At 40.6% G+C, this 24,184-nt stretch overlaps 1 protein-coding gene across 1 annotated transcript in view; it reads left to right on the forward strand.

Moving 5' to 3' along the window:
* The window catches only part of plekha6 (pleckstrin homology domain containing, family A member 6), a 75,183-nt gene that overhangs the window by 15,733 nt on the left and 35,266 nt on the right, over window positions 1-24,184 (forward strand). Inside the window, exons 5-13 of the mRNA XM_085275451.1 lie at window positions 4,350-4,465; window positions 12,669-13,067; window positions 13,733-14,195; window positions 14,418-14,504; window positions 14,939-14,992; window positions 21,386-21,457; window positions 22,037-22,117; window positions 22,962-23,111; window positions 23,281-23,376. Of these exons, the coding sequence (XP_085131577.1) occupies window positions 4,350-4,465; window positions 12,669-13,067; window positions 13,733-14,195; window positions 14,418-14,504; window positions 14,939-14,992; window positions 21,386-21,457; window positions 22,037-22,117; window positions 22,962-23,111; window positions 23,281-23,376 (1,518 nt within the window). The remainder of the gene's footprint in view (window positions 1-4,349; window positions 4,466-12,668; window positions 13,068-13,732; window positions 14,196-14,417; window positions 14,505-14,938; window positions 14,993-21,385; window positions 21,458-22,036; window positions 22,118-22,961; window positions 23,112-23,280; window positions 23,377-24,184) is intronic.

Here is a 24,184-nt window from a genome sequence, read left to right on the forward strand (position 1 = left end):
ATAATTTATGTTACACTTTGTTATTGCTACAGGAGAATATTTATTTTATTATTTTACATTTACATTTTTTTTCCTGGGGACCCTGTGACACCCCATTGAAGAGCCGTAGGCTGGATCTCTTAAGATCTCACTGTTGGGTTTGTAAGGCCATGTTACTCTTAAATTTCTATCTTGTTCAAAGAGAAGATATAAAACAAAGTTCTAAGCTAATCGACTTTAGTGTTCTCCTTTTTTAAAAATAAGAATCCATAAGAGAATCGATAAAGAATCGAATCGTTAAACAGAATCGAAAATGGAATCGGAATCATTAAAATCTTATCAATACCCATCCCTAGGACTAATACAGCATTAGGTTTATTTAGCTGTAGTTTTACTTTTACTGGAGTCTTTTTTCACGCAAGTATCTATGCTTCATCTTAAGTAAATAATTTCTGTACTTTTGGTACCCCTATCTTTAGGATTTGACAAAATAACTGTATCTAATATTCAATTCCTTTTCATGTAACATGAGTACACTTTCTGTTTCCGAATATTAGCTCTATTGCTACCCTGTCCAATATTCTCCTGCCCTTCTGATTTGTGGTGAAGTGCTACTATACTAGTATTAGTAATTGTAGTCAGAAGAGATTTGTATATTTCTTGTGAGCATTAGCTTACTTTGTCTCACTCTTGTCAATATATAAATTCCTGCGCTCTTTCATAGTACAAGGGGTGGCTGTAGAGCAGGTCATCTACTGATCAGAAGGTTGGTGGTTCAATTCCTGGCTTCTCCTAGTCTGCATGCCAAACATCCTTGGGCAAGATACTAACCCCAAATTGCTCCCCGATGCATCCGTCGGAGTATGAATGTGTGTGTGAATGTCAGTTAGAAAGCACTTAGAAAATGTGCTGGTGTGAATGGGTGAAAGCACAAGTTGTGTAAAGTGCTTTGAGTGTTCAGAAGAGTAGAAAAGCACTATATAGAAACTAGTCCATTTACCATTTATCATATTCCAGGAGCCTGCGTTTCATTTCAGCTGTGTTGTTGTGTATTGTAGACTATACTATTTTTACTGTTTATCATGCTACTGTAACAGAAAAATGTCCCTTGTTGGATCAGTAAAATATTTATTTAATGTGGATAGCATTCATTTGAATAACACTGACTACAATGAAAATTTAGCTGTAACCACAAAAAAGAAAGTTATTTTACTGCTTTTATAGGAGCTCAAACCCAACCCAAGGACGTACCAGGCTTAGAGCTGCACTGTGGTTTTAGTGTTTTTCAGAGTGTTCAGTGGTTAGGAATTTTTTTTTCTGTTTATTGAGCTTCATTTATGCAAGTAATGTACTTAGGTCAAAGGTGAAGGGCACAGAAATATTTTATAGATGCATTAACATTTTGTTATATAAAATACAAAAACAATTGCATCCATAAGTATTTGACCTGATTTTGCCTCTTATTAAAAAGTGCTGAAGTTTAATTACATTTTTTGTTTAATTCAGGTTCTTTTTTTTTCTACTTTTGAAGAGGTTTTATGTAGTGTGCTATTGTCTGCTTCATCTCTAGTTCACTGAAGCATATTATTGCCACCTTAGTATTTTCTTTATTGGCTTTGTTTTTCCTTTGTTTCTTCTCTATTTGTTCTTCCTTTCTTCCGTCTTTAATTGTTTCTCATCTTTTGTTTATTTTTCAGTCTTAAGTTTCCAGTGAGGAAACGTGAAACTGGAAACCTTACTATGTTTTTGCTCTATTGTCATTCCATTTCTTATATTATCTTTTTAGCCTTTTCTTTTTTAATTTATTTAATTTTTTTCTGCTTCCCAATCTAATGCCTTTGCCTAAATGCATTTTCATTTTGTGTTAGTTTTGGTATTAAGTATAATAGCAAATAGTATACAGTAGATTTAAAAAGTATATTTGTATAATTGTAAGTAATACGTTCATGATTTAAGAAAGGAGCAAAGAATGGAGGGATCAGTAACTTGTTCTCCTTCTTTCATTTTCTGCTCTAGAAAGAAAGAAAGGACAACAAAGAAGGGTTATACATACACGTACATGCACACACATGCTCTGCCCCAACCTCTGTTGCTAGGTTACTGCTGCGTCTTAATATTCAGCCATTTCACACAGTTGCATCACCCTCTGTGAGTGCTGGAGGTGGAGTCTCATGATGTTCCACCGTGGAAGGAAATGACTCTTGTTTATGAGTGACATCATGTCCTCTATCCACATTAGAGGACATCTTCTCTACACACACACACACACACACACACACACACACACACACTGCCCCAAGTGGAGCAGTCCACATATCTCGAGTCTTGTTCCTGAGTGAGGGGAGAGTGAACGGTGAGATTAGCAGACCGAATGGGGCACCATTTGCATCTGTTGTGGTGAAGAGAGAGCTGAGCATTAAAGCAAAGCTGTCGATTTACCAGTCACACATTGTGTTTTCAGAGGCAGTATGCTTTAAAATTAGAACCGCAAATGAAAAGGAGTTATGAAAAATGTGTCCAAACTAAATCTACATCCCAGAATTTAAATCGGACTGACAGATATGAGTTTCTTGAAATATGAAGAATTACCTGTGTAGCCAAAATGGATTGATTATGTCATTATTTGAAATAACTACAGTACTAGATAAAGCAATTATTAATATTTAGTAGATATTTAAAGCATTGTGATCCATAGTGCACAGTGTGTTGAAGCTAGAGTATAGTGCAGCATTTTATAAAGAGCAGTGACTGGTGGCTTTTGTCACAGCTAATCTTTTCCTCCCCTCTGTGTTTTTTTCCTCCCACTTTCATCTACACACATGAGGGCTTTGTCTTTTTGTTTTATTAGGAAACGCAGTTGGTAACAACATTAATATCCCAAAAGTTGTTTCTGTTCATCTGGACGTAGCGTTTTCAGTGGGAGAAACATTTTGTCACTCATCCAAGTGACTGCAGGTTTCCAAAATTATAAACAGTACATTTGCATAATGACTGAAACCAGCCCACTGAATGATTCATGGTCTGGTAGGTCAGTTCTTGATCATTATTATGCAAATTGGCATGACCATTGATCAACAACAACTGATCAATGGCCATGAGTACCATTCGCAGAGAGTTGGGGAATGGGTGCAAACACAGCATTGTAAGATAGTGAACAATACAGCATTAATATTTTATGTCTTACTCTGATTTAGAACTTCCCTGCCTGCAAGGAATGCACTATTATCTCTGTTGCACTGAACTGCGTGCCATTTTTTCAGTTATTGTGTGTGAATGTGTGTATGAATGGGTGGATGACTGGATATGCAAAGCGCTTTGGGGTCCTTAGGGACTAATAAAGCGCTATATAAATACAGGCCATTTACCATTTATTATCTGTATGTCATCTCTATTCTTCATCCTGGTTTAGTTCATAAAGTTTCACTTTCACCTCAAGAGAACATGTAAGGATTCTGGCATGCTACTTAGCAAAGCTAATCAGAAACTATACCCAGGATAATACTGAGCTATTAGCACTTTGGACTAGTTTGCATTCTAATTTTATTATTAAACAAAACCACACTCTGGGAATATGATGGCACCACTCACCCACGAGCGTTTCAGAATAAAAAAGAAAAAAAAAACCTTTATTTTATTTTATAATTTTTATAAAGCCAGCTACCAATACTAATGCGCTTTTATTATTAAATATATTATTACATTTATAGAAAAATAATAAGTGTCAAAATTACTGCCTGCAGGATAGTAGTTTGTGTCACAATCTGGTTGTAGGAACTCAGGTGTTAGATGTCTCCAAAAAACAGTTTATTTACAGCACCAGTGCACAGTATATCCAGTGAAGGGAATCCAAAACTCCAGGGAATCACAGGGTAGCTCTCTCACACTCGCTCACGTCTTCTTCCCACACTCACACACGTTCACACGGCAGGGAGGTCACAGGTCTGGGGAGGAAGGTCTGAAAGCAGGAGAGAAGGAAAGAGAAGAAACGAATCACGAATCTCAAATTACTAAGCACAAGTTCACAGGAGCTGCGAGAAACACTAACATCAGTAGTACAATCATCCAGTGACAAGAGGAATTGTGTTCCAGCCTCAAATAGTGCTCCCGGTGATGACAGGTGATTGTTGTCAGGTGTGTGGGTCAAGGGCGGGAGCCCACAGTGAGCTCCGCCCAGGCAGAGAGGGAGAGAGAGAGAGAGAACCAAAACAGCACATGTAGCTTTGTGGGGCCGGCCGGGCAGGCACGGAGACCATGACAGTTTGAGACTGAGTTGAATGTGTTGCATCTCTTTGTTTCACTCTGCAGGTGTGGAAGGAAGAGGAGAAAAGTGAAAAAGGCAATTTAAAGCGTTTATTTGATTTTGCATTCAGGTGGAGCATGTCGGGACCAGGACATACTATTTCAGCACAGACAGCAATGCAGAACAGGAAGAGTGGATCAGAGCCCTGAGTGATGCTGCTGAGGTCACTAGTCAACCAAGAAACAGGTTTACACACACACATGCATGGAGCTATAAAGAGATTGAAAATGTGACATCATTTTGGGGTAAAACCGCAAAGGATTGTGGGTACGAGTGGCAAGCGGTACTAGCGCACGCAGGCTTTCACGTGAAAACAGTTACACAGCCATAAAAAGAAACACAAAGAATGGCAAGAAGCTGTTGTAGTATAAACTGCAATATCCGGTCGCATAACACTCACGGGAAGCGTCGTGGAAGAGAAATTGTTTAAGCCATGTTTCTGAAGTAACAAAGAGCCGACGGATGGCCTGGATTGCAGCCATTCGAAGACCAACTATACAATACAATACAATACAATACAATTTTATTTATATAGCACATTTAAAAACCCGAAGGCACACCAAAGTGCTTCACAGTAATATGAAGAGTCAACTATAACGTCCCAGAACACTCCAGCTCACATGTTAGTCTGCTCCAAGCATTTCCACAAAGGTAAGTCTTCTGTTGTAGTTATTACGTAATTTATCATAACATAATTATTGATGTAGGTTACAATCAAGTCTTATATTGATTTGAATTGAATTCATTGCGCTATGCTGCTTTGTTCACTGTGGCTTTGCGGGCTATTATTTCTTGTGTTTTGTAAGAAAACCAGCCTACAAAATGCTGGAATGTGATCCAGACTGGGCCCCTCTATCAACCTGGGTCAGACCGAGTTTAAAGCTGCTACCACAGCGAGATTTGAGAGAGAGAGAGCGATATCAAAACAGCCACGAAAAGTCCTGCATATATGTGCCCAAGTGTTGTATTGAAGCAATCAATTGATGAATAACTGTTTTCCAGTATGTTGTTTTGCAATGGCTTATTTTTGTTGCATGGTTGATTTGTTTTTCACCGAAGCAGCTAATAAAGCGTGATGGAATACAATTTTGCCTCTTTCTTGTAAGATTCTATAATAGAACGAAACAATAATGCCAGTTACAAATAAAGACTATAATTGAATGAATTACAAAACACTAATTTTATTTCTAATAGATCTGAGAATGTTGTGTAACACTACAACCTGAAACGACAACTAGATTGCGTTGACCTGTACAGGAGATAAAGGGGGAAAAATTAACAACAGCTGTGAAATGGAATAGTCCAAATCACCAAAGTAAGTGAGTGAGTAAGTAAGTGAGTGTATGCACTCACACTTAGGACCATATAATAATAAATATTTGCGTGATGAAAGTTGGGCAGCACGCTAACGTCCTTACTCCACTCTGTATGCTTGTATGGGTCTTACCCTTTCACTCCTTTGATTTTTTTCCTCGTACATTTTTTTGCCTTTTCGTCACGTCTGTCTTTGTACGGAGCTGCCGTGTTCTCCTTCGTTTTGTACATAACAGTTTTTGGGGCAAATAAAATGCAAGTAGGGATTAAAACCGCAGAAATAACGATTACCTGTGCTGGAAATGCTAGCGCTTGATGCAGTGTTTTGATTTTGTTGCCACTCGTACCCACAATGCAATGTGCGAAAGTCACGTGGTCTGTCAATCTCTATACATGGCACTTGAAAATATGTATATGTATATATTCAGCCATAGTCTATTGGGCCAATTCATTTGAACCTATCCAGATTTCCAGTCAGATTGGTGTGAATGCAAGCCAGGCAAGAGATAAATGGAAAATTTGGATCATGTTGTTATTTTGCATGAAAAGAGCAGAAATGTACAAAAGGTCAACTTATCCCCAAGGCCATAGCCAGGGCATAATTGTAACCACATAGCAGATCCATTTTTATCAGCAAATACAGACTCCTTTCCTAAAACCAGTGAATTGACAACTTGGTTATTGATCTCTTGGTTATTGGTTATTGATCTCTATCAGTCCTAACTACAGTACACAGTACAAGAGCCAAGGCTGTGAATTACTACAGAATAAATAGTGGCAGAGTTGAGTGGCACAATTTGACATGAAATGAAAATAATATTTTAATGATGCAACTTAGCAGGTGAATAGACTTATGTGGCTCAGAAAATGAATGTTTTTGATCATATATTACAAGATCTGAGTGAGTATTTGTTCTGTGTCTGTTAGCTTGCCATCACCAGTGTGTGAATGTGTGCATGAATGGGCGGATGACTGGATGTGCAAAGCGCTTTGGGGTCCTTAGGGACTAGTAAAGCGCTATACAAATACAGGCCATTTACCATTTCACAATTTAGAAATGTTGATGTCACAGATCACTTTCATATTTTAAAGATTGATCCAGCCATCCATTCTCTCCCCCTTATCAGGGTCACGGAGAGAGGCAGGGTACATCCTGGACAGATTAACAGCTTAGTGCTAATACTGATTAAATGCAGAGGTGTATAAACACATAGTGAGTGGAACAGGTGACTGAAGAAGAAATACTCATAATAGAAATCCCCCAGTAGCCTACACCTATTGCAGTGTAACGCGGGAGAGGAGGATTCAGGGTCACCTGGTCCAGCCCTAACTATATGCTTTAGCAAAAAGGAAAGTTTGAAGCCTAATCTTAAAAATAGAGATAGTGTCTGTCTCCTGAATCCAAACTGGAAGCTGGTTCCACAGAAGAGGGGCCTGAAAACTGAAGGCTCTGCCTCCCATTCTACTTTTAAATACTCTAGGAACAACAAGTAGGTCTGCAGAGCGAGAGCCCATCCATCCATCCATCCATCTTCATCCGCTTTGTCCGGGGCCGGGTCGCGGGGGCAGCAGCCTTTGCAAAGAGGCCCAGACCTCCCTCTCCCCAGCCACCTCCTCCAGCTTGTCCGGGGGAATACCAAGGCGTTCCCAGGCCAGCCGAGAGATATAATCTCTCCAGCGTGTCCTGGGTCTGCCCCGGGGCCTCCTCCCGGTGGGACATGCCTGGAACACCTCACCCAGGAGGCGCCCAGGGGGCATCCTTGTCAGATGCCCGAACCACCTCAGCTGGCTCCTTTCGATGTGGAGCAGCAGCTGCTCTACTCTGAGCCCCTCCCGGATGGCCGAACTTCTCACCCTATCTCTAAGGGAGAGGCCAGCCACCCTTCGGAGGAAGCTCATTTCTGCCGCTTGTATCCGCGATCTCGTTCTTTCGGTCACTACCCACAGCTCGTGGCCATAGGTGAGGGTAGGGACGTAGATCGACCGGTAAATTGAGAGCTTCACTTTTACACTCAGCTCCCTCTTCACCACGACGGACCGGTGCAGCGTCCGCATTACTGCAGCTGCAGCCCCAATCCGTCTGTCGATCTCCGGCTCCCTTCTCCCATCACTCGCGAACAAGACCCCGAGATACTTGAACTCCTCCACTTGGGGCAGGAACTCATCCCCGACCCGGAGTGGGCACTCCACCCTTTTCCGGCTGAGAACCATGGCCTCAGATTTGGAGGTGCTGATCCTCATTCCCGCTGCTTCACACTCGGCTGCGAACCGTTCCAGTGCGAGCTGGAGGCCTTCACCCGATGAAGCCAACAGAACCACATCATCTGCAAAAATCAGAGATGAGATTTTGAGGCCACCAAAGCGAAAGCCCTCCGCCACTTGGCTGCGCCTAGAAATCCTGTCCATAAAAATTATGAACAGAACCGGAGACAAAGGGCAGCCCTGGCGAAGCCCATCACCCACCGGGAACGAGTCCGACTTATTGCCCGCAATGCGAACCAAGCTCTTGCAACGGTTGTATAGGGATCGAATGGCCCGTAGCAATGAGCGAGAGCGAAGTGCTCTAATGGGGCATGGAACCCTGTGGAACTACATTATTAACCCTAGTGTGTGAAGACGACTCTCACTTTACATAACCAAATTGGAGTATATTAGATAGATATGATACAAACCACTGCAGTGCAGTACCTGTAATACCTACAGTGCGCTTTTATCGCTCTGGAGTTCCTATGCCCATCAACTCATCCAGCTCAATCAGGGCGACACCAAGTGAGTCCCATGCTAGCGAGAGATATAATCTCTCAGCAAACCTAGGTGTGCCCCAGGGCCTCCTCCTGGTAGGACATACCCAGAATACCTTACCTAGGAGTCATACTGGAGGCATCCTATTAAGATGCCTGAACCACCTTAACAGACTCCTTTCGAAGTGGAGGAGCAGTGGCGCTACTCCAAGGCCGTCTTAAGTAACCAAGCCCCTCACCCATCTCTAAGGCAGAGTCTTGCCGCTCTTCGAAAAAAAAAAAAAATTTCTGCCAGTTGTATTCTTGACTTCATTCTTTCGTCCACTACTAACAGCATGTGACCACAGGCGAGGGTATGAATGTAGACTGACTGGTAAATCGACAGCTTTGCTTTAATGCTCAGCTCTCTCTTCACCACAACAGATGCAAATGGTGCCCCATTCGGTCTGCTAATCTCACCGTTCACTCTCCCCTCACTCAGGAACAAGACTCGAGATATGTGGACTGCTCCACTTGGGGCAGTAACTCTTTCCTTGTGACAAGTTATTGCTATTAACTATTATTTAATTTTATGGCTACTTCTTGTATTTACCTTGTGTTCCATCTAATTTTTGCTGGTCTTTTGTTGGTTTCAAGCAATGTCTTATTGATTTTCTATTTCTTTTACCTCACTTTGCTTTATTTTTATTATCTTTTTTTTTGGGGGGGGGGGGGGGTGCTATCTTTTTGCTTTTTTAAATTTATGAATGCTGTTAATAGTTATTATTTTGACCAAAGCTAATTTCAATTGAGGGTGTGTGGGAGTTTGCCCAACCAGTCTACATGTGTTTTGTGGCATTCGACCAGGTCCCTGGAGGAAACCTGTGGGGCTGCTTTGGGCGTACAGGGTGTCTGTCCAGTCGATGGAGGCCATTTAGACCCTGTACAACTGCAGGAAGATCTTGGTTGTATTGCCGGCAGTGAATCAGATTAGTTTATGGTGTATTTTTAGACTGCCAGGGCTGCTCTTTGTCACCAATTCTGTTTATAGTTTTTTTTTCATTAGTCCTTTATTTATCCAGGTAAAAATCTCATTGAGATTAAAAATCTAATTTCCAAGAGAGACCTACCAGCAAAAGCCAAAAATACATGTACCACATAAGTACATAACAATTAAAATAAATACAATATCCCATACAAATGTTAAAAAAATGCAATAACTGATCATTATGAGGTATATTAGAAACAATCACACTGATTTTGAGTGGTTGCAGAGAGACTTCTGTTGATTAAGCTGTTTTAAATCTGGATAGAAAGATTCAAATAAAGACCCTGATGAAAGAAAATGCCCATTAAAGCAGTTTAAGATGTCACATTTTTCTGTTAACGTGCACACTGGCAACTCATTGGTAGTTATGTCCCCATGAGAAGATTTTCTTATTTTTCATTTTTTTATTATATCCAGAATTTTTTAGGGTCATTCAGATGTTTAGTTGTTTTTTAAAGACAGAATTCTGATTTGGCCTTTTTAATTATGGAGGTTGAACGAAGTCTGAGCTGTCTAAAAATCAGACAATCCGCTTCAGACTGAGTTTTTCTGGCCTGAGCCCAGGCAGCATCCCTTTTTTGAGGAGACTGGATAGCTGAGGAGAAAACCAAGGGTTGTTTCTGCACTTTACTCTAAATTTGCGCATGGGGGCATGTTTATTTATAATTTTGATAAAACTGCCATACAAATAATTCCATCTGAGCTCAACATCAGTGATCAGGTGGATTTTATTCCAGTTATAGTCCCATAAAACTCGAAAGAAAGCTTGCTCACAGAAATGCTTCAAATCTTATTTAAAAACTATTTGTGGTCTCGATTTTGGGACCTTCAGTTGTTTGACTATAGTTATCAGACAGTGGTCACTGATATAATTTGCAAAAAACCCAGTGTGAGAATATTTACAGTATTTACAGCGTGTCAGTTAAAACTAAATCTATAAGTGACGACTTTTATGGGCATTTAGGATTTGGATGAGTTGTAAATTAGTTGTGTGAGATTGTATGAATCACACATAGATTTAAAAAAGTCTGAGGCAGAAGACGACCAGTCCCAGTTGAACTCTTCAGCCAGCACAATTTCATCAAAATCTAATGTAGATAGTTTTTCACTAAATTAAATTCAAGCCTCACTACTAGCCGAGGGGTGTCTCTAACAGCCCACAATGGTGATAAAATAGCCTTTGAAAACCTCCAAAAAGTTGATTCTGTTCATCTGGACGTAGCGTTTTGTGGGAGAAACGTTTTGTCGCTCATCCAAGTGACTTCTTCAGTCTCAGCAGGTTTCCCCAATCTTATAAACAGCACATTTGCATAATGACTGAAACCAGCCCACTGATCATTGGTCATGAGAATTTGCATAATTAAGATTACGGAACTGAACTTAATTAGGAACTTTTTTACATAAATTGCAAAACCGCCACCCTGGGGCAGTCGCAACAGAAAAGCCGTTATTGTGATGTCTGTCAGGAATTGATTTTGTAAGCCAGGTTTCTGTCACGGTCCGGGTCAGCGGCCGTGTGAAGAGTGGAAGGAGGACTCAAACGCAGCACTATTTCAGACGTGAAGGGTGATTTATTGACAATACCAAACATAAAGTGGAGATGGCAAAAACTGAACTCAGGACGAACTAAACTGGGAGAAACTACACAAAGGAGTGGCAAACCTGAACATGAAGGGAGAACAGCAGGGAGAGCACGCAGGGGATTTCACAGGGTATGAACACAGACGACGCGACGAGGAGCAGAGGAAAACACACACTATAAGTACACAGAGAGACACTGGGAAATCACACACAGGTAGGGGAAACAGCTGGACCTGATTAACCTGACGAGACAGGGGAACACTAACACCAGGGACCAATAGAGGGAGCACAAACCCAGAACCCAGTATCTAAAATCCCAAACACAAACCATCCCCAAACAGCCACGAATAATAATGAAAGTAATAACAATAAAGAACATAAACACAAAGTCACTGAGTCATGGCCACAGGACCATGACAGTACCCCCCCCTCAAGGGCTGGCCCCCGACAGCCACAGAAACACACCACCTGCGGGCGGCAGGGGGCCCAGGACGGAGGGATCGGGCCATGACCAAAGATGGAGGCCCCAGAGTCCCAAAATAAGGCACACAAAACTCACAGGGGAGCAGAGTCCGAAACACAGTTCAGGTGGCCGGCCTGGGGCCCGATAACACAGGAGGCCAGGCCAGGAGGCCTCCTGAACTGTCCCATCCTGGCCTCCAACTAAACATCATTGCCAGACCTGGCCCACATCTGGCTGACATACACCCTGCCATGACACCAGTCAGTCAGAAGTGCCAACTTGATGCCGGATCCAGGCCAGTCCTGTTTCCTATGAGCCTGGGCCACATAAACCAAGCCACAATCTGGCCAGATGTGGCATGCCATCACATAAACAGTGACCCAAAACCCATATCTCTATGACATACCACTTACCATGCCAGAAGTCAGCCAGCAATGGGTGATGGTGGAACCTGACTGTGAAAAAATATCTAGACATAGCTAAGTGATAGCCTTCAGGCTTCATCAGGTGGTGACCACCAGTTTGCACTGGAGCTTTTTGTGGCCGAGTGTGAAACGGCGGGAACAATAATTAACACCTCCAAGTCTGAAAGGGCAGAGCACCGACTGCAGATCAGGGCCGAGTTATACCCCCCAAGCAGTGGAGCTGAAGTATCTCACGTATTTGTTCCCAACTGAGGGGAGAATGGAACACTCCCTCACGTTATCTGTCAACATGAGATAATACAACACATGAGCTCTGTTGTGGCAATGAGAGAGCTGAGAATAAAAGCGAGGATGTATTTTTACCAGGCAATCTGTGTTCCTATTCTCACCCTATGGTCACAAGCTCTCATTAGTGGATGAAACAATCAGGTTGTGGACACAAGTGGAATAAATTTCTTTAGAAGAGTGGCTAGGCCCTCCCTTAGAGATAGGGTGAAGAGCTTGGTTATTCAAGAGGGACACAGTGTAGAACGGCTGCTCCTCTACTTCTGCTTCTGTGCCAGTTGAGGTAGTTGGGCATCAGACTAGGATTCCTCCTGGACGCTTCCTAGGTGAGCTATTCCAGGCATGTCCTACGGAAAGGCCCTGGAGCAGGACAAGTCCCTGGCACATACCAAGGACTCAGCAACAACAGAAACTACTATTATTAAATAAATAAGTGGGGTAATATCGGTAACAGTGACTCTTGACTCTTTGGTGCCGTACTCTGCTTGATCTTTTGGTGTCAGATCCAGTGCTGTCCTAATTCTCATTCATTCTTTTTCTTCCAAATACCCAGGAAACACCAAGATTTTATCAACCACAGCATGGAGACAAAGCCTCATAACTCACAAACACAACACTTATGCTCTCACATAAATGATAGAATGGAAGGGAAAAGTGAAGAAGCTGAAGGGGGAAGAACAACTCCTCCTCCTAGTGCCATGCCCCTCAACAGCAGTAGTAAACCCCCTCCATCCAACAGCCACAATGGACATCAACCAGCTGAGGGACATGAAGAGCCAGGTGTTGGTTTATCATATGAGCCCAGGGAACAACAGGAGAATGTGGTGCTGAGGAGAGGTTTTGTCCCAAGGACAGCTCCAGAGAGGTTGGCCCAAAGAAAGTGCTCAATGGCTCAACTGCAACAGTGGGTCAACCAGCGGCGGGGCATGGCCTCGCAAGAAGACATCAACAGGTAGCTCAATTTAGAAGAGAAGAAATATAACTGCTCTTTGTGTCTCCAGGTCTTCAAATATTATAAGTTATTTACTATGATTTTACACTGGCACAGTGATCATTGAATTACGTGCACACTAATAATGTAAACTATCAGAAATACAGATTATATACATTATTGTTGATTATTTTAATGGAATAGAAAACCTTTCAAAAACAAATATTAAAGCAGTGCACAACTTGTTTTGTAAGGCTGTTTGAAGAAGTGTTGGTTCTCAAATGATTTTCTATAGTTTTCAGACACCTTTGGCACTAACCAAATTATTCACACTTCTTATTTAATCCCAAAAAAATATTATCACACTAATTTCAAAGATCCCATAATTAAATAAAACCTTTCAACTGTTTTTATTTTCATCTTTTCTGTTTTGTATTGTTTGTCTATAACTGCTATTTCATGAGTAAGTTTCCTTTCTGTGTTTCTAGAAAGACTTAATTTGATTTGTTTTATGAAAATGTAATGTATATATATAAAAATTAATGTGTATTTTAAAAAGGGAAAAATGTAATTTTAGTCTTTATCCTATTGTGTTTCTTAAAGAAGAACTAGACCAAGATAAACTTTCACACATTCAAATAGTTTTTCATGTCGGAAATATTCTCTAATTTTTCCTGTGCTTTCAGGCCACCCTCTTACTATTCTGTGAACCAAGAAGTCTCAGCTGGCTACTATAACTTTGTGGACGAATACTCTTTGTACCTACCAGGGGTCCGACCAGACAGCATCTGCTCTATGTCTGCTGTGGGGGGCTATGACAGACTATGGACTATTGAGCAAAAGCGACACTCTCTGAGGGATGAACCCCACCGGTTGTACAGGAAACAGATGCCCCAAGACCAATGGGGGCCACAGTACTATGGTGGAATGGAAACATCCATGAGGAGCCTGTTTATTCAGCCACGCTCCAAGTCTGTGCCCAGATCACCATCCTCATCATCGAGGCGGCCCTATTCACCAGCGTCATGCACCTATGCCTCACCTGCTCGATCACTATCCAATGGTTTTGACCGGTTTTCAGGGAGGATGAATGAAGATGCAATCTATCCACCAGTCTACAGTCTGAGAAGATCTTTCAGCTCCCCAAAGGTGAACCGGTTTACTGTGTTTGTGTGTAGCTTTGAGAAACTAATGTTTGATAAGTCTTTGAATAACATTTATCAATACAGAAAGTCAGCAGGGATAAAATCAAGACTCTCCAGTTTTGATATAGTGACACCATATTCATCTAACACCACTCTAACACTCTCACTCACCTTACTTCTATTTTGTCCTTTCTTCTTTCTATGTTCTCTTCCCTACTGCCTTTAGTATAACTACCATGGTGATAGGAGATCATTAAACCAAGGATTATACCACCACAACTACCCTGTTTCCCCTTCTGTTCACAGTAAAATGGTATGTGCTGCAAAAGTATGTAAATTGTACTTAATGCACTTCATGCTGTGGCATATGTAACTTTGTATTGTAAATGCTGTCAGCTGTGGGGTCTGGCATTAATTATCTGTATGTCCAAGTAGAGATGTCTGATCCATTTTGGTTACCTTGGCTTTGGGTATCTACTGATAATAAGCAATGATTGGGTACCATTAATACACTGTATTTGTGATTGTGAAAAATAAACTAGGAATGATATGCAAAGGGGACATTAAGGATGACTTTCACATTTTGGTCTTGTTTTTAAAGGAACTTTACAAATATATATTTATTGCATATGCATTTATTAAAACAATACATCATAAGATCAAAATAATAAGATAAAGAGTTGCTATCTATACAATATTTGTCTTTTTGATTTCCACGCTTGCCACCAATGCTGCTGCTTGGTTCAGGAGGATATATTAGATTTTCAGCTCCAGCGCAACCTGGATTACCTAGATCAACAGGTAGGAGGAAACATACAGTAGTGTTTGCCAATAAATACTTTATACACACCATTTTTCATAATTCTTGACAGTTCTTACCTACTTTACTGCCCTTTAAAATCTCTTTTCTATGTTTTTTGTGTGCTTCTCTTGTATAGAGTATCTTTGGCTGTCCATTAACTTCGAAAATATGATTCCTTTATAACAGTTCAAATATTGTTCCAGTTGTCCTGTCATACAACTTTCTTCTCTGGTCTATAATCCAAGCTTCAGTTACTCAGGGAAAGCTCTCTATTTGGGATGGTCCCCAATTTTTTCGAGCACTCACCCTCAACAACAAAGTAGAAGTAAGGAAAGTAGCAGCCCCTGAGGAGGCAGGCTTCAGTTGAGACTAAACGTATTTATAACACCACCATAACAACAAAATGTAATTTATTTTGCTCTTTTTGTATGGTATAGTGTCCTAAATAGTCAGCCTAATTTAATGTGTTGCCTACCTTCATTTCTTATTGAAGTCAAAATCAAATTAATGTATTGGCTGTGTAATGTGGGATACAGACTTTGGAGATTACATACATGAAAACTCCCATTTTTATTTATGCTTTGAATTACAGTGGAACCCCGACTTACGAAATTAATTCATTCCCGAGGGTCTTTCTTAAATCGAAAATTTTCACAAGCCAAAGCATCCATCGCGCGTTTTGACTGAGGCGATGCTGTACGATAGGCTATAGGCTAATTGCTAACTAGAACAACAATATGTCATTCAAGTGGAACAGCGAAGCGCAAGTACGGAAGCCAAGGGGTTGTCACATGATTCGAAAGGCATTGTGGGCATTGTAGGCTCAGCCAATCAGAGCCAGCGTATTTTGTTACTCGGGCATTTTGCCGTAACACGGGCAAAAATATTGACGTTCAGTGCCTTCGTAACTTGAATTTTTTGTGAAACGGGGTATTTGTATGTCGGGGTTCCACTGTATTTGAAATTTTTTGACACCAACAAGTTGGGATGTCCTTAATATGCTCATCTTAAGTGCACAGTTCTGGTTATGATAGCTGCTGTCCACCTACAGTTAGGCCCATAAAAGTTTGGGCATTGACACAATTTGTGTAATTTATGTCTCTGTACATAACAACAGGGAATTTTAAATAAGAAAAAATGAAGTAAAGGCTTCAAGACCTTCAACAAAAGTACTGAATTAACTGTTTCCAGCAATAGTCCCACATTTTCAGGGGTTTATAAGTAACTATACTAAATGCTTAATACTTGGCTGTTTCTGTACCTGAAGGTTTGAACCGCCAGAGAGCATAGCCGTGTAAACCTCAGAATTCATCCTGCCAATTCAATCAGCAGTCACATCATTATCATCATCAGTAGTGACCTGCTTCCAAATGCAGCCATACATGTCCATGCCATAACACCTTCAACATGTTGGAAAGATAATGTTGTTCCTTTAGTTCTCCATACTTTTCTCTTCCCATCAATCAGGTACCAGATAATCTTGTACCGGAATCTTGTTTAATCTATCCAAAAATTGTTTTTGTTCTCTTGCTTAGTGGCAAGTGGCAGACCACAGTAACATCCCTAAAAAGGATTCAGTAACCATCACAGTGGCAGACATCTCCAAGAAAGTGTCTCAAGCATGAAAAGTTACACAGTACCAGGCCCTAACATGATTCTAACCTACTGGTTAACAAAGCTAATTACACTCCACAAATGTCTCTCAGCACAAATGAACCAGCCGCTAATGGATGAGATACACAGAGAATGGCTAACTGAAAGACAGACAGTCCTGATACCCACGGATCCCCATATTGCACCGGTCACATCCAACTACCGACAAATAACCTTCAGCTCAACATGGAAGCTCCTGTCAGGCATCATAGTAGTTAGCATGAACAGGCACATGCAGAGGAGCAAGAAGGGGACTATTATGGAAAGACAGGTCTGTGCACCGCATCTACCACTGGCAGATAGAAGACATAGCTGATGTCAAGAAATCCTACAATGGCTAGAGAATGCTAGACTCAAAGAAAGCACAGAGGAAATAATCAAGACAGCACAGGAACATACTCTAAGCAAAAGATCCCAGGTGCAGGCTGTGCAGAGATTCCCCCAAGACAAGCAAGTAACAGCAGGGCGCAAGATAATCGCAAGTAGGGAATACATGAAATGCCCTAACCAAGTGACTAGCATAGTATACAGGGATATCTGTGCTGGGTATGGCCTGGAGGTCCAGAGGTCAAACTACCCTTGTCTTGCCTCCCAAGGGTAGTTGAGATTGACCAACCTAAGATCCTGTGGGACTTCCAGATACAAATTGATAAACAGCTGATGGCTAATCAACCGGACATAGTAGAGGTGGACAAGCAGAGGAGGATGACACCAGTGATAGATGTAGCTATACCAAATGATAGAAACACTAGGAAGTAGGAACATGAGAAACTTGAGAAATAACAAAGAGAGAGGAGTTCAAAAAGACCGTGAAGGGAACAGTAGTCCTCATGCTGGTCCATGCCAGTGCGCTTGAATGAGAGTACCCTTAACACTACTGGGTGTTTTTGAAATGGCCCACTGGTTCACCAGCTCACAATCAGAGTACGATGCACACCAAATGGACTGGACTGGTTCTTATATAACGCTTTTCTACTCTGAGCATTCAAAGCGGTTTACACATCTTGCTTCACATAAGCACTTTTTTTTATATGCTATTTCTATGTAAGTGCCTTCTATCTAACATTCAGATGCATTCATACTCCGATGGATGCATCAGAGAGCAACATAGGATTAGTATCTGAACCAATAATTAGTAGGCGACCTGCTTTACCACCTAAGTTACAGCGTCACTGGTGCATGTCCTCCCAAATCCCCGGCCAATGAAATTGGGCCATTATTCATTCCATCCATCCATCCATTTTCTTACACTTATCCTGGACTGGGCCGCGGGGGCAGCACCCTAAGTAGAGAAGGCCAGACCTCCTCCAGCCTCTTTTCTAGGGGAACACCAAGGCCTTCCCAGGCCAGCTGAGAGATCTCTCCAGTCACTACCCAAAGCTCATATCATAGGTAAAGGTAGGGATGTAGACCAACCAAGAAATTGAGAGCTTCGCTTTTACGCTCAGATATCTCTTCACCACAACAGACCGGTACAGCATCCGCATCACTGCAGCAGCTGCACCAATTTGTCTGTCAATCCCCCGCTCTCTTCTCTCCTCACGCATGAAAAAAACCCTGAGATAATTAAACTCCTCTACTTGGGGCAGGAACTCATCCCTGACCCAGAGTAGGCACTCGACCCTTCCGGGGCCGATTCTCATACCCGCTGCTGCTCTAGTTTGAGTTGGAGGCCATCACTTGATGAAGCCAACAGAACCCCGTCATCTGGTGGACCAGCGCTGGCCCTTGGTCACCACCAGGGTCTTGCCAGCAATGCGTACCAAACTCTTGCAATGGTTGTATAAGGTTTGAATGACACCCCATACTCCTGAAGCACCTGTCATATGTGGTCAAATGCCTTCTCCAAGTCAAAACACATGCAGACTGGTTGGGCAAACTCACATGCCCCATCAAGTATCCTCCATAGCATGAAGGGCTTGTCCAGTATTAAAACCGCATTTTCCCTCTTGTATCGACTAACAGACGGAAAATCATTTCCAACACCTTGGCATCTAGACCCAGGAGATTTTACCCTTTCCCCCAGGGTGGAAGCAAGCAGACCGTCCCAGGCTCCGCAGCAGCAGGGAGGCCCCGCATCCCAGATCCCAATCGGACGGCCAACACCTCCTTCCAGCCCCCCCGCCCCAATGGCCAGTCATTCCTTTTGAATAATTTTTTAACCCTGTCCAGCCATCGGCAATTCGCTGCCGCCTGCTTGAAGTTGTATAGCTGGCAGTTCCACCACTGTCTGGACTAGCACCTCCAACTAGTGATGTGTCGGTCGCGAACGAAACGGCTCTTAGAGCCGGGTCTTTGAAGTGAACGACGCGAGCCGTGGTTTTTTTTTTCTTCTTTCTCTCACCCTCTCTCTTGAACTTTTTTTCCGCTTCACTTCGCACGCGACCTGTGCTTTGCGCTGGGAAGAGGGGGGAGGGCTGGTAGTTACACTCTTAGTAGCACAGGAACAGAGCGGGAGGGAGAGATAGAGAAAGAGAGCCAGTGACAACAACTTCACATTAAAAAGGTATAGTAATGGTCCACAACTATTTTCAGTTGCGGATGATAAAGGATTCAGAAAGTTTATTCATGCAGGCCCATATGACAGAGAATGTACATCTTCTTTTTGTTTTTATATTTTAATTTATATTTAATTGTGTTGTGACTTGCAGTGTTTTATGTTGTTTTACTTTAAATTTGTTTAAAAGGAAAAATCTGAAAATTTAAATAGTTAAAAGTTGAAATGTAAATAGTTGGTTTTTGTATTATATGATTTCTTTTTAACATTTTATGTGGAGTGAATAAACAAAAGTATATTTAAAGTATATTTACGGCACATACAAACCCCGAAGCACGTAGAAACTCCAAAACACGTAAAAACTCCATAGCACATACAAACTCCGAAGCAAGTACAAACCCCGAAGCACGTAAAAATTCCAAAACACGTAAAAACTTCATAGCACGTACAAACTCCGAAGCACGTACAAACCCCGAAGCACATAAAAACTCCAAAACACGTACAAACTCCATAGCACGTACAAACTCTGAAGGACGTACAAACCCTGAAGCACGTACAAACACCAAAACACGTAAAAACTCCAAAACATGTACAAACTGCATAGCACGTACAAACTCTGAAGGACGTACAAACCCTGAAGCACGTACAAACACCAAAACATGTAAAAACTCCAAAACACGTAAAAACTCCATAGCACGTACAAACTCCGAAGCACATACAAAACACAACAGAAGTGCTCCATGATGCTAGGCGCAGTGTTGAGCTTTTGTTACCTAGTGGCTACACAAGCCAGGAAGTACCAACGACTGGATTTGGTGTGTGGTAGTAACAGGTAAATGAAAAGTTTTTGAATTATTTGAATATATATGAGTGCTTGTGTATAAATACACAAACAATACACATATGCTTTTAATTGTGCAATTTAAGTGATCTAGGTAGCTCTGTTTTGGAAGTTCAGTTAACGCTAGAAATGTGTTTTGGAGTTTGTACGTGCTTTGGGATTTGTACGTGCTTTGTTTCAAGGGGCCACCGTATATATTTATATATAAGCATATACAAATAAAACCACTTTTTTTTTTACATTACTAATTCCTTTTCTGCATAATTTTATATTGTTGTTAATAATAAATTAAAGCAACAAAACAATCTGAAGAGCCGCTTGGGACCCGAAAGAGCCGGCTCTTCTTAGTGAGCCGAGCCGAAAGAGCCGGTTCTCTAAAAAGAGCTGGAAATCCCATCACTACCTCCAACTGTTGTGGAGGTCATCGATTTGTCATCACACTACTGGGTTTCAGCACCACTAGCACTAAGGAATAATGGTGACTGCTTATTTTATTGTACACTCAACCCCTCCCCTGCAGCTGAGATTTCACTGAAGATATACATGGAGAATCAGCTGAATTCAGGTCTGATTCACTGGCATTTATGGCATTAAAATTAAAATGTGCAAGCATAGTGACAAGAAGATCTCTAGAGTGAATTCAACATAACTGAATGCTGCACTTGGCAGGATATTTGAGCCACAGTTGTGAAAACTGCTAATTATTTATAGTCGTAGTCCCAAAATATATCAAACACTCTCGTGTGTGGCCAGAACATTGGTTGCGATACAGATTTGTTACTTACAATCTTAATGTCACCACCCCACAACACAAACAGGATTTAGTCAATCCAAAAGCAATCCGTGTCACGCTCGTCTTTTTACCCCTTCTGCTGTGATTATCGGGGATCCCATAATTTGAAATATTGGTTTCGTTAATGTGGTCACATGTTGTTTTACTTTTTTCTCTCACACTTCTGAATTGCTTATGTTTAAGCTCAACCTTGACATTACTGTTTGCTTTCTAATTATTTATCACCCTTTTAAAGGGGTGAATTGAAATTTTTAGAAAAAAGTGGAAATTTATGATTTTGTTTTATTTTATGTACTTGTTGGTTTTGTTTGTTTTTGTTGGTATGTAATTTTAATACAGTCATGTTGACTAGATTGAAAACCGTTACATAGCTCAATTTAGTCAAGTTTAACAGTACAGGAACTGTTGATCTCAGAAAGAACATAACCATTGATCTCAATAATTTTGTGAATAAATAGAATCATTGAGATTTTAGTTCAATGTAAAGATGTAATTGGGCTTTACATTACTTTAATAAAGACCAGAATATATATTTTAATTTTGTTTTCGTCTCAGTGGAACAGTATACAGTCTCTGATTGATAATGACAGGCAAATCATTTTTTACAGGTGCCTCCTTTCCAGGATATAAACTACAGAGAACTGCATCCTACACTGAAACTCAATGAGATCGAAACCAGTGTAAGGGTTTTGCATTCACACCCAAATGATGTGCTTTTTATTTTTTTATACAGTGCATGGTGAGAAGTATGTGAGCACTCATTTCCCCATGTTTGTATGTCCTGTAGACTAGGAACCTAATCTCAATTTTACAGTCCACAATAATCTCCAAAAGTTGATTCTGTTCATCTGGATGTAGCGTTTTTGAAAACGCTACGTCCAGATGAACAGAATCAACTTTTGGAGATTTACTTTCCTGGATGATTGAGAATGCATCAAGAAGTCCACAATAATATATTTACAATATAGTTTTCCTAGTTTTTGCATGAGGGTGAACATTGTCAGTAAAACAATAAAAAATATAATTACAGTAACCCTATTTATTAAATGTCTGAAATCAGTTGCTACTCAGTTTAGTGGTTGAAACTAGAAGAAGCAGATTAAGAGTCACATATTGCATACAAATGTGATGTTTTTGTGCACATATATACTATGCTGTATATTTTTTACTGACATATACACACTGCTGTCCTGTCTTTGTTTTATATTTCCTTCCTGGTGTCTCTCAAATTCACAAAATAACCACTCCTTGTTACACAGAAGCTCTTGGGGCGATTATGTGAGCAGAACCAGATTTTGAAAGACCATGAGGCAGTTGTCCACAGACTGAGAATGAATAAGGTACACAATTTTCCTCGGAAATGTGACATTTTATTGTGAAATTCTTAAGAAACGCTTCGTATGAAATCACTGGAGTTTTTTAATAGCTACTGAACACAGCAATGTACTACTGTCATGGTAAAGGAAACCCATAAAGCCTTATTTGTCCTAACCATATTTGAAGATAATATACTTTATATATCAGAGGAAAGCAGTTTAACTCAGTACATTAGAACAACCTAGCTATTAATACAACCTTACCTTTAGTCAACACTTAATTTGTGGTGACTTCAAGCTGTATTTTGTGGTGTTGTTGTACGGGACCTCTTTACACTGAAAGTTGTTTTGTTTTTCACCACCCTGGCCTCTTTTTTCATTACAGTCAGCACGACTTTGAAACAAATGTATTTCAACTGGAGGAATGTCTCGTGCCTATGTGGATTCTGAGGGGATGCGTCGCTCTGGCAAGCTTTGAAAAAAGTGTTATCTGTTGTGTTTTAACCCAAAGCATGATTTTTTTCTAACCCTACCCAAGTAGTTTTACTCCCTGCGGTGAGGCTGAATTGTTCCAATACAACAACCCCACTAACTACAGCACAATTAATGACCACAGAGTTGAATCAACGTCTTCTGACTCTTGCGTTAAATTAGTGCACAATGTAGTGTTTCTTCTGGTCAGTTAGCATGTATCGTAGCTAATAATTTCACTCATTTATTTATGTGAAACCATTATAACCTTACATCCGAATATTTAGATGAAATGTGTATGTTCTCTTAAATAGATCAACAGGGATGTTGCAGTGCACTGTCTATTTACTAAATAAGCAGAAAAACTAATTTTCAACAAAACACTTGCTGTTACCAGGACAGCCTAGAGGAAGCACTGTTGGCTACTCATCAGGAAATGGAGATATACCATAACCAGCCTTTAATCATGGAAAAGCTGCAGTTCAAAAAGGAAACCCAGCAGAACCAGCTGATTAACATCAGAGGGGAGCTCTCCCAGGCCTCCAGTGTGAGTTCAGTAACTTGTCTGCATTTCAAAAAATGCACAGCTCCACGTGATTGTGCAATGTACATCTGCTCATTAAATGTTCTATTTGTTATATGTCTAAATCAAACAGTCTGAATATTGCTGACAGTATAAATAATACTATTTTTATTTTATTTTGTATGTCTCTCAGGCTTTAACAACTGCTTGCATGGAGTTTGAAGCATTAGAGGATGAGGCCAATGCCATCCATGGAGACCTGTGGGAGCAGCTTAATGCTGGAGGACAGGTAAAAGGTCACAATGTAATATAATACATATATTATTAATATTATTATTAATATAAAGCGCCTCGAGGCGACTTTTGTTGTGATTTGGCGCTATATAAATAAAATTGAATTGAAATTGAATTGAACAATATCATCATATCTGTAATCCCCCCCCCCCCCCCTCCTTTTTAATTAATCATTATTTTTAGGTTATTTTACAGTAAGAGATTATCTAGTCATAATTATTCAGCCAGCCACCACCATCTACTTTTTTTGATTTGTAGTAACTGTCATTTTTTCTTTATTTGTCTGTTTTGAATGATTTTTAATGATGACAACAAAACAAAAAACGAAAACAAGACAGCAGAGGTTTTGATGTGATATAAGTTAATCTAAAAATCTGATTAAATATTTTTACAGCAACTGGCTATTATAGGGTTTTTGCAACCTTAGGTCAAAGGAGGTTGGCTGGCTACATTCTGTTGATTTGTGTCAAAGTGACACTGGAAAACAATTTTAAATATTAAGCTTGTGTGAATTACATATAAGTAATTCCAGAGGCTAATTTAACAAGTTTGTCACTGTGTGGAAAAAATGAGATTAAATTGAAAAAGGCCAGATATGCAGGATATGCACATTTTGTGATTAATTTAGAACGTTTAAATTAAGCAAAGTGAGCCTGCTTTTTCTGCCAGTTTCTAATTATTAACTAAACAACGTTTTATTGACTCTCTCAATTGATAAAAATCCAGTAATATCAACACCTAAACCTAAATCTCACTTTAAAACAGAGTCCGCTGCTCACCAGTCCTACAAGCACTTGCAGCCC

Source organism: Mchenga conophoros, linkage group LG5 (genome assembly GCF_057382185.1).
Source record: "Mchenga conophoros isolate Kocher_MC1m ecotype Shallow Benthic linkage group LG5, M_conophoros_male_GT1.1, whole genome shotgun sequence".
NCBI lineage: Eukaryota > Metazoa > Chordata > Actinopteri > Cichliformes > Cichlidae > Mchenga > Mchenga conophoros.